Source organism: Thalia democratica, chromosome 3 (assembly GCF_965202585.1).
Source record: "Thalia democratica chromosome 3, ktThaDemo2.hap1.1, whole genome shotgun sequence".
Lineage (NCBI taxonomy): Eukaryota > Metazoa > Chordata > Thaliacea > Salpida > Salpidae > Thalia > Thalia democratica.
In genome coordinates this window covers 73,965,195-73,977,159 of record NC_139167.1, presented here as the reverse complement: position 1 = coordinate 73,977,159, position 11,965 = coordinate 73,965,195, and the positions used below count along the sequence as shown (strand labels likewise).

Here is an 11,965-nt window from a genome sequence, read left to right as displayed (position 1 = left end):
TTCGAGGCAAATTTTACCTTTTTTACCAAAAATATCTAACTTCTACATATATTATTAAAAAAGGCATCTTTTATACTTAATTTGAGAGTTAGTAAAAAAATAATAATACTGTTTCAGTATTTATACTATCATATTATACTATTACAAACTGTAATCTTCACAAAAATTAAATATGTAATTAACGAATTTTTTTGATTACTTATAATAGTGTACTAAGATTTTTTTTACAGTATGATTGATAAATGACTAAATATTAATTTTAAAACTAGTTCTATTAAAGATCACAAATAATTGTTTATTTTACGATGTGTACAGCTTTAAAATTAAACTACTTATTTTAAAAGTTATATTTTTGAGTTGTTTATTAAATTGACTTTTTTTTTTACATAAATATCTAATAAAAACAAAAATTACAACTCATGTTTACTTAACTTAGTTTTCTGAACTATATTAATAATTTTGTTCAAAGTAACGACAAGAAAAAAAGCTTTGACAAGAATAAAACCGAAAAATAAATAAAAACACGTAACAATTTTATTGTCTTTTTAAATATAACTACTTAGTATTCTTTGACTTAGGCCATTAAATTATTTTTTAGCGAACATTTTTAAAACTTTTTATAACAACAAACACCAACAAAATCGTTTATCAGCTATCTTTTCGTATTAATTTTGTACTTTTTCAGATACAAGCAAATTATTTATTCTTTAAAATAGTTTGCAAATTATATAAGGTTTATCTCTTATTCAATTTGTCTATAATGAGTTCATATTAGATTTGACTAGAAATCATCATTATACATTTATAGGGGTTTTAGAAATAAGTATTTGTTTTTGTGTCACTTTGTTTATTTTTTTTATAAAATATATTTGTTATTATTACTTTTAATACAGAACTAAAAATAATATCAGAATGGCTTATGGGAAACAAACTTAAAATAAACCTTAATTAAACCAAAACAAGATTCTTCATCTATCAAAACATAGTTTTTAGAAAATTATAGATCTTAATGTAAAAAAAATTAAAACAGTTATAACAAATGCAAATAGCATATGTTATTGTATCATATATTGACGTTGTGATTAAATATATATGGTGATAAAGGTAATGTTTTTAGTAACTAATACAACAACATTAAACGATATTTAAGTTATAGTGTGATTGTTTCTGTAATTTAAAACACTTTTAGATATAAGTAAATATATCAAAGTACTAACATCAAATACATGACCAAATGAACGGTATACTATCGAAATTCACCCGCGTTCAAAATTCACCTGATCAAAATTTACCCACGTTCGAAATTCACCTGAATTTTTAAAATGTTTCTTAACTTATTTTTTTTTTTTTTTCGTTTTCTTATTACTGTTACTGTTACCCTAAACTCTTACCCTCAATCGGTAAGCGGTTCTCGAATTTTATAGGGTAGATTTTGAACGCAGGTGGATTTTGATTGCGGGTGGATTTTGAACGTGTCACAAATGAACACATTTGTTATTTTTTATAATTTTTTATAATATACAATTAAAATAAAAATGAATTAGTTAAATAAAAAGTAATACATACAACGTACAAAAAATGTTTATTTATTGATTTTTCTTAACTAAAACATTTTAAAAAGTTACTAATTTTTAAGCATTTTTTAATATTATATTGACTTATAAGTAGTTTTGTATAATCACATTATACTTTGCAATATAATTAAAATGCGTTGTAATATTGAAATTATTCAAAACTGTTATTGAGTTAAGTATAAGTTAAAAATACAAACAAATAGTAAACAAGTTATGTAAAACTTGCTTTTAATAAGTATAAATATTATACAATTTTTTAATAATTAAATTAACATTCTTGTTTGTAAAAATGATAGTAAAACAACTTATTTTTTCAGTTTATGTTAGTTAACAGATTATTTTCTCTAATCTGTTTTTTCAACAACTTTAGATCTTAATAGAAGTAAATTATTGTTGCATAACATAATTTTTCATATAAAGGTAAGTCAAAATAGTAACGATCATAAAAAAAAATTTTAAATAAATAATTATGAAAAATGTTTCAAGATCATAAAAATATCATGGCAAAATGTTTATACTTTTAAAATTTAAAACTATTACTAATTTAAGTTAGCCATCAATGCACTATAAACTTTAAAAAGATTGGAAGTTATTTATAGTTTAAGGCATTTAAAAGTATAAAAAATAAACTTTAAGTTTTTACCAATGACTATCAATTATTTTAAAATCACAAAATAAGTAAACTACTGCTTAAATCTACCAATGTTTGTCTTACTTTTTGTGTATATATGCTAATAAACAACAACTGCATTTTATACTGCTCACTTTCGACTAAATGACTTTACCTTGAAGTCATGGAATAAGTTTGATAAACCATTAAAGAAAATATATTCCGGTCTTTCAAGTTTGTAAGCCCAGCAAGTAGCAGTTTTACAACTATATTTCTTAACTTAAAACCATAACTAGATCAATCTAAACTTAAAGAAAGATTTAAAAATTTAAGATTAAAAGTGTATTCATTTTCTGTTACGTATTAGATTTTTTAAAAATCGATTATGTTAAATAGTTTTGATGAAAAAGAAAACGTAAAATATTTTTTTACAAAGCTAGTTGTCTACGTAAAGAAATAAAACAAACAATAAATACTTTAATCGTTTTAACGTAAAATATTTACTTTTAATCTAGTTTTGATTTAAATAAAAAAAAATAAAGAGATCTCAGTTACTAGAGTAGAGACAATAGACTTATTCATTTAAGATTTTTTTTTGAAAACTAAGTTTTGGTCAAAGACTCCGTCAGTGCTTAAATAAAAAATCTTTTTCTAATAGAATATATTGATAAAGTTTTGATATTGACCGAAATTAAGTTTGCAAAATAAAGTCTAGAGAGAATTAGTTTATAGTTTTTTTTATTTTAAATGGTTTTATGGTACACTACATACAGTTAGAATTTATTTCTTTATTTTTGAATGTTTAACAAAATACAACATATAAAAAGTTTGAATTTAGCTATCTACAGTTCACTTTTAAAAAATTACCTGCATTTTTACTTTGCATCACTTTTGACTTTAAATACATATTAAACTTTTTTCTTTATAGTATTTTTCAGTTCACACATTAAGTTTAGAATCCAAAAAAGTCTGAAGATTCTTAAAGTTGATTGTTATTACCATGTTGTAATCTTTAAAAATTATAAAAATGTTGTTACTTATTTAACAGTCGTTTACAAATTAAAAGTTTTAGTAAAATAAATATAATTTGCTGCAATCTAATAAATTTGAATAATATAAATAATTTAATATATCAAAGCAAGTGCACACTTTGTTATTTATTACTTTGCACTATAAAAAGTAGAGTTTACTTTTTGTAGATATACTAAATTTCTTTAATATAGAATAATATTTTTGTTAGTATGTTTAAGTTCAGTACTTTTACATAAACTGTTTAGCTCTTACAGCTAAATTCTAAAATTTATAATATAATAGTGTATTTAACAAAACAATCTATTTAACTTTGGCCTAACATACTAACTGAAAAAAATACGTTGTTTAGCATTTAGTATTACTTTACTAATTTTTTAGGTTAATAATAAAACTTTTGGCGAATATTTTTTAATATTACGTGTAGACTTTATTTGTACTATTTACTTCTGTTTTCGATAGTGACCTTAATTTGAATTCGAATATTAATTTTGAAAATTTATTGAGCATTTAAAATAGTTAGCTTTTGTGAGATTATGTGACGAAGCTTTGTTAAACTCTATCATTTAAATATAATTTCATGTTATATTCTAAAAAAAGAAGTAATAGAAATAAAGGTTTTATGAATTTTACTATAAAATGTTTATTGTTTTTTACTTGGTTAAGATTGTGCTAACGAAAGTTTATTTGTTAAAATTAAAACTCATGGCATATAAAAAAGTCAGGAAGTGTCAAAATCAAAGAAAAAATTAAACAAAGCGATTCTTATTTACGATACATACTAAAATTCATTGTATGGTAATGATTTATTAAACAATATTATTTAAATTACATAAATTCTTAAACAGCTAAATATTTATAAATTTTCTCAAATAAGGCTGTGTCTTAAAGAAGCAACAGCCGTTGTATATGCACATAAATATAAGAGATGCTTAAGCAAAAGAAACGAGTTTGTACCGTCTAGTAAACATATAGAAAATCGATTTTGAAGTTTATGAAGTTTTAATTTCATCTTATCAGAATTTAAATTTAAAATCTTACTTAACTTTTTATCTTTTTTTTATTGAATTTTCTATTTAAACATGTAGTTACTCACTGAAGTTTTATGAATTTGTGCAAGTTTATTATCGATATGTAAGTTACATTCTGCACAAGCCTTTTGCATTATTTTTGACAGTTTCAAAATTACGTCATAATTTAGTTATGCTCAAATTTTAAAATTTAATTTGTATATTTTCTTTTGTTCTTTATTTTGAACTTTGCAGTTTAGGAGTGCATAGGCACGAAACTCTAGTCCTGCAAGTTTTTGCATCTTGAAATAAACTTTTTTATTAAAAAAGTCCTTAAGATGAGCTCTGTGTTAAAAATTTAATACATTAAGTTAATCAACCTATTTCTTTATATAAATAAATATAATAAATATATATATATATATATATATTTAATGTATAAATAAATATAATAATATAATAAATATAAATAAGGCTGTGTCTCAAAAAAGCAACAGCCGTTGTATATGCACAGAAATATAAGAGATACTTAAACAAAAGAAACGAGTTTGTACCGTCTAGTAAACATATAGAAAATCGGTTTTGAAGTTTAAGAAGTTTTAATTTCATCTTATCAGAATTTTAATTTAAATTTTTGCTTATATTTTAATTTTATTTGTATTTTATTCAATTTTCTGTTCAAATATGTGGTCACTCACTTAAGTTTTATGAATTTGTGAAAGTTTATTATTGATTGGTAAGTTAACTTTTGCAAAAGCCGTTTTGCATTATTTTTGACAGTTTCAAAATTAAGTCATAATCTAGTTATGCTCAATTTTTAAACTTCTACATTTGTTAAGATCTATTTTTACAGTTTTATAATGTAATATAGGTAAAATTGTAGAAGCTAAAAAAAAAACTAACGCTTAAGATTTCTTCTACAAAAAATCAAAAAATTTAAAACTTTCAATTTTAATATTTTTATATATAAGATTAAAATAGTATATAAAAAGCTGAAACAAACTAAAAGTATGAGTTATTTGAGTTTAATACAACTCTTTTTTGCTGATATAAAATAGATATTGAACACATTAGTTAGAATATGCTCAAAGAAAAATGTTTTGAGGTATTAATTGTTATACTTAGTTGACTATTTATTTGTAGTTTAAGGCCATAGGGGGGTAAGCCATGTTTTTTAGAAGTTGATCTTATTTTATAGATTTTTTTTAAGCTTTAAGATGCTTTTTGTTGTTTTAAAAAATTCGAATTATTTTTTAAGATATGACCAGTCAAAGTCAGGCCGCATAATAGGTTCCCTATGGGAAGGGAAAAGTAAAACAGCAAAAAAAGGCTAGTTTGTTTAAAATCTATCTCCTCGTACATTTTTCAAGCAATCTTCTTCAAACTTTAACAGTTTAATCTTTATACAATTACAAAAAAAACCTCACCTGTGAATTTAAAAATTTGTGGTAAATTTTTTTTTTTGAAAAAAAGAAGACTTTTTTTTTTTATTTAATTTTTTTTTTTTTAAATTATCTAAATCAGTGCTTCTGAAATGGGGTTCCGCGGAACCCTAGGGTTCCGCGGCGCCTCTCAGGGGTTCCGCAAAGCCTTTCGAAATTTCGAAATTTAAGAAATAAATTTGAAAGAAAAAAAAAACATAAATCATAAAACTTCAAACAAATGGAACACATAAAAGTTGTCATAAACCTATTTTATGCTGAGCAACTAGACGAGTCTACTTACGTAAGCGGCAAAGCCTTGTTACTCGTTTTTGTTAGATATTGTGGGCAGGAAGGATTCAACGAAGATATATTATTTTGTGGTTTATTACCCACAAAAACAACTTCTGTTGAAGTAATGAAATGTGTCGAAAATTATTTCATCAGCAAGGGTTTAGAGTTGAATAAATGTGTCGGCATTTGCACTGACGGTGCAGCGTCTATGACTGGGTCCAAAAATGGTGTAGTGAGGAAAATAAAGGATAAAGCAGTTGAAGCTAAATGGATACATTGTTTTTTACATACAGAAAATTTTGCAACAAAACATCTTCCTTCTTGTTTACAAGAAGTTCTCTCAGCGTCGATTAAAACTGTTAATTTTATAAAGAAAAGTGACACAAAGGCCAGATGATTCAAAGAACTTTGTGAAAGTTTAGATGCTGACCATCTGCGACTTCTTTATCACAACGAAGTTTGCTGGCTGTCGAAGGGGCGGACACTGGTTCGTGTCGTTGAATAAAAGAAGCAGGTGTTCACCTTTCTTAAAGATTAAGGCTCAGAATTAGTGAAGTTCTTTGAAGATGATGTTTTTTTGGCCAGACTAGCTTATCTCACCGATATTATCGAAGAATTGAACGCTTTAAACTTAAGCATGCAAGGGAAGCAAAATTCCATTTTTGTCATGACAGACAAGATTGAGGCGTTTAAAAATGGAATTAACTTTTGGAAGAAAAAGGTTGGCAATGGTAGTTTTGCGATGTTTCACCGGTTTGATGAGACCCATGAAAAATGCATAGAATTCAACTTCTCTGACGAAATATACAACCACCTTGATCTTTTGTCTATAAAATTTAAACAATGTTTTCCTGAAGATGTTTGCATCGGAAATTTATGGATTTTGATTCCTTTTATGTGTGATATTGCTTCAGAAGAAGTGAATCTTCCTACAGATACAGAAAACGGATTGCTGCAACTATCTTAAGATAGTAATTTAAAATTGAGTTTTAAAGGAAAGGAGCTTTTAGGTTTTTGGATATGTGCAATTTCAGAGTACCCCGTCTTAGCAAAGCGTGCAGTAAAATTTCTTTACCACCACTTATCTTTGCGAGTCCAGCTTTTCGCATGTAACAAACATTAAAACGAAGCAAAGGGACTGTATGCTAACTCCAACCTTATCTGCCTGTCTCCGTCACAGTTTATCCAAAATCCAGCCGCGCATTGACATGCTTGTTGCTAAGAGACAATTTCAAGTTTCGCACTAAATGTTATTTATTTATTTTTCGTTAGGCATCTTACCTGTTTTTTTAAAATCTGTGAATTCGATTAGGTTCATGTTCATTTTGTTATTGTTTGTAGCTCTCATTTTGTTTTTATTATGCAAGGAAATATTTTTATGGCGTTGAGATTAATCTTGTTTGTTTTAGTTTATTTATTATAGAATCATAAAAAACATATTGCCTCTGGCGCACTTTGAGTTTGACTCGACTTAATACTATTACAGTTGGTATGATTTCTAACAATGATATAGTTTTGCAAAAAATTTCGTTTTTCACTGAAATTCTTTTGTTTTTTGCCGGAAATATTATATTAAACATTTTATGTAAAATTATATTAGGGGTTCCGCGGAAAAGTTGAACTTTGGAAAAGGGTTCCGCCACTAAAAAAAGGTTCAGAAGCACTGATCTAAATTCATAAGTATTTTTTTTTTCTTGTAATGTAAGGAACATTTTTTAAAATTTTAAGAAGATTGCTTGAAAAATGAAGTAGGAGATAGATTTTTAGTATTTTTTTAAATTTCCGAGAAAATTGACCCCGAAAAATTTGCGACACAAAAGTTTTAATACAGGGGATTTTTTGAGAAAAAAATTTGTGCACCCCCTGACCAAAATACACGCTACGCCACTAGTGCAAACACAAATGATGTATGTATAATAATAATAATTTGAATAAAAAAATTACAAAAAAAAAACTCAAGTAAGAATTTATAACTGTTAATTTAAATTAAACTTACAAATGACATATACTTAAATAATTAAAACAAAAAGAACTTAACATATATTTTAGTTAAAGTAAAAACAAAAAAATGTATACAAAAGTATTGTTTATAAAAATTAAAAGCATTCCAGTTCAATTTTGTGAGCCGTTTATATATAAAATAACAAAATTTCTTTGTAAGTAAACAATTTCAAGTGTAGTTTAGATTTCTTTTTTGTTAGTAATTAATTAATCAGTTTATATTTTTACAGCTCTAAACAAATTTTTAATCAAAAAAAACTTAAATGACATAAATGTATAAACACTTTTAAGTTTTTAAAGATATAAAAACACTATAAATGGTTTTTCCTAAAACAAATAATATTATTTCAAAAATTTTTTAAGTGTAATAAAAAATTTAACTTTTAGACCTAAGCATTTAAAATAAAAAAATAAATTTTAATTAAAAACTTTAGTGAACCAAAAACAATATTATACTTGTTTAAGCAAACAAATTTTAAAGTTTTTTAGTTTAAAGTGATGCCTTTTTTCTTACACTATAACACTTTAAATCTTATTTGGATATAACAAACTTTTATAATATTTTTATATGTATCTATATATTTTCAATAATAAATTAAAACAATAGTTTATCTTTATCAAACTAACACATGTTTCTGTGTGGTAATTTTTTATGAACTAACTTTAAAAAAGCAACAAAAATTGAAAACGTTAAGAATTAAATATTGATGCCTGATATTTATGTTTATTTCATACATTTATCATATGTTAAGTTTTTTGAATTATTTTCGTTTGTCCTCAGAAAATTTTCGACTAATAAACTTAACACTTACTAAACTGGTAAGTATAAAAAAGAAGTTAATAAAAATCAATTTTTCCAAGTAATTATTAAAAAAAAAACGCAAACAAGTATGTATAAAGTTTTAGAATAAGTATATCAGTTTTGTTTGTCCCAAATAGAATATCAAATCTTACACAAAATAAATATAGTTAATATTAACAGATATTTTAAAGTTCTAAATACGTTTAAAAATTAATTTAATTCTAAGAAAATTTATCTCTTGTTTTAATAAGTTCAAACTATTTTTTTATTATAAAAACAAATAGTAAAACAACTTGAAATTTGCAAACAATTTAAATTTTAGCATTAATTTTACATTGCTTTGAAAAAAAAAACTTTTAAATACTTCAAAATATTAAGAAATTTTAGAGTTTGTAAAATAGCAATTACTATAGATTATTATATATATTTTACATTACCAGTTTTGTATTAATGAACTGTTTAGGGGGGCTGTTTAGTTAAGTGGACTGTGAAGTCATAATTTGAATCTAGTTATTCTGGAGATGTTGACGAAGAGAAAAAAATATTACGCATTTTTAATGGTAATTTTGAAACTTACACTAGATATTTTGGAGTTGTTTATAAAGAACAAAAAAAATATTTTAGGTGCTTTGAGTAATCTTGTTGAAGGGGGCAACAGCTTTTTTAATTTCTATTTTTAATTGAAATTTAAAAAAAATGTTTGGGAAACCCTCCTCTACAATAATAAATATGGTAAAAAATGTTCCTTCTATAAAATTACTTTTAATTACAGCTTATTGTAAAAGCAACAGTACACTTTAAGTAAACTTTATCAGTAATGATAAAGTTAAGTTTTTAAAGAAACTTGTTTTTAATTCGAACTATAATAAAAACAAATAAAATTATAATTAAAATAATAAAAAGTCTAACCATAAACAAAATAACTTATATCATAACTACAACTACAGTAACCTCTCGCATCTTTACGCACTCATGATAACGCACTCTCGTTTAGTTACGCATTTTAGAATTCAAAAAATTCAAAAAAAAATCTATATTGCACAAATTAGATTTATTGTATATTTTTAATTCAAAATATGTTTTTATATGTTAACTAACTTCTCTATATCTTTAGACTTTGCAATATTAAAATGTGGAATAAGTTAGATATTTTTTATCATATTTTTATTTTCTTAAATAAAAAGACAACTTTAAAAATAAACAAAATTATTAATTTTTTCTTACTTTAAAATTCTTGCAATAGGAATTTCCTTAATAATATTAGGAATATTTTTTAAAAATTTGAAATGAATAATTTGAAAAATACAATTGATAATTTTTAATGAAACTAATATTTTTACATTTTTAGTTTGTGCCTTTCATAAGGAGCCTATTGTACTCTCTGGCTTTGACCTTTATAGCTTAGGTGTCTTAAAACCTCTCCTTTTACACCTTTAAATAAAAAAAAGTTTCCAATTCCTCAAACTCTTATGTCATGAAATTTCATTCTTACTTCAATCCATTAATATATTTTCAATACAATGCAAGACAAGTTTAACCTTATGTGGACAGAGGTCAAATCAAAAAAGTTGTAGTAACATAAACAACTTTTATTAATTTTTTTTAAAATATTTTATATACTTTTGTTCAAAAGAAGAAATCTATTACACAACCAAATGCATATTTTCGTAAAAGGCAATAGAAACAAATTTTAATATAGACACCACACCATTTTTTAATTGTAAACAAATGCTTAATTATAAATTGATTTTGCAAACTAGAATAGAATATAAATGTTAAATATCATTTAAGTCACATATAAATAAAGGTAAAGATTAAATCTCTTTATTTATAAATTAGTAAAATTTTCTACAAGTATTTTTATTTTGTATAAATTTTCAAATATATGTATAGTTTTATCTGTTGTTTTCATATTTATAAATGAAAAAAAAAACAAATTGTTAAAAGCGAGAAAGTCCCTAGTCTGTTTTTAACTCGAAGCAATATCAAAAAACAGCCATTATAAAAAGTATATTTGGTACCTCTCGTATCTTTACGATTTCTCATATCTTTACTCACTTTTTCTCTAGACACAATGTGCGTTATTAAGCGAGAGGTTACTGTACTTCTATTTATTACACTACCATAAATATTTAAACAACATTTGAAGATCATCAACAACATTAGATTTATTAACTAAAATACTGTTTAATATTAAGAAGCATACTTTTTACTTGTATTAGTTCCTAAATTGTATTTTGTTGTACCAATTTTAAAGCTAATTAAGGATTAAATTTCTGTGCAAATTTTACAATTATTTCATCTTGAATTGTCAATAAGAAAAATTTGTTTTTTAAGAAATTCAAAAAATACAGATGTTATCTATACTGTAACAAATAAAAAATGTTTAAATAAAATTAAATTAAAATTATACAAACAACTAAAAAAAACCATAAAGTATAAATTTTTTTATTTTTTATAAAATGTATAGATAAAATTTCAACTTATGTCATAGACATTTATTTTTGTTGCTATTATTGTCTTGTTGGTTATTATGTAAGTTTAGATCTTTGGACATGTGCCTCATCAAAACTGAGCCACTTAATCATATAGAAGTAAAGAGAAAAGACATGAGAAAAATTTAAATACACAAAATAAAAAATACATTTAAAAAATCGTTTGTTTTCGAAATCAAATGAAACAAAATTTTAGAACATAAAAATGAGTACAAAATTTTAAATAAATAGTTTTTTATAAAGATAACTTTAAAACATATCAGATATTTACTCGAAACATACTTCAAGATCAACTAGTCAAAAGAATTTATAAGCTTAAAACTTGAAAGAAACAAATTTCTAAATAAGTTAATAAACCATAACATAATTTTAGGGGTTAGGCTTTAAGGCTAGGTTAAGTAATTTTAGGGAAAAGATGTACAGAAAAAGAAATTATAAGCATTGGGGGGAGGGGGTCAATGCATTTTAACTTATTTATTTTGTAAGTTTTAAACAAAAATTTCACTACTCTCTTACAAAAATTACTTCTTGTGGTAATTTATTCAACAAAATCTTCTTTTTTTTTTGGAAAAAAGCCAATCATTTTTTTTCAAATGTATTTTCATAATACTTGCTTATTATTTCCTCTTGAAGCATATTTATCTTAAGAAAAACTGTAAAGCTACTTAAAATACTTAATGTTTACCATTGACAATTTAAGACAGAGTTTTTAAATCTCCTGTATCACAG

General features: G+C 24.0%; 1 protein-coding gene across 1 annotated transcript; it reads left to right on the top strand.

Annotated features, from left to right (window-relative positions):
• The first annotated feature begins 5,885 nt into the window (after positions 1-5,885).
• LOC145832535 (SCAN domain-containing protein 3-like) lies at positions 5,886-6,335 on the top strand. Its single transcript, XM_082939849.1, has one exon. It carries the CDS (start codon positions 5,886-5,888, stop codon positions 6,333-6,335), a length of 450 nt encoding a protein of 149 aa, XP_082795975.1.
• The last annotated feature ends 5,630 nt before the right edge of the window (positions 6,336-11,965 follow it).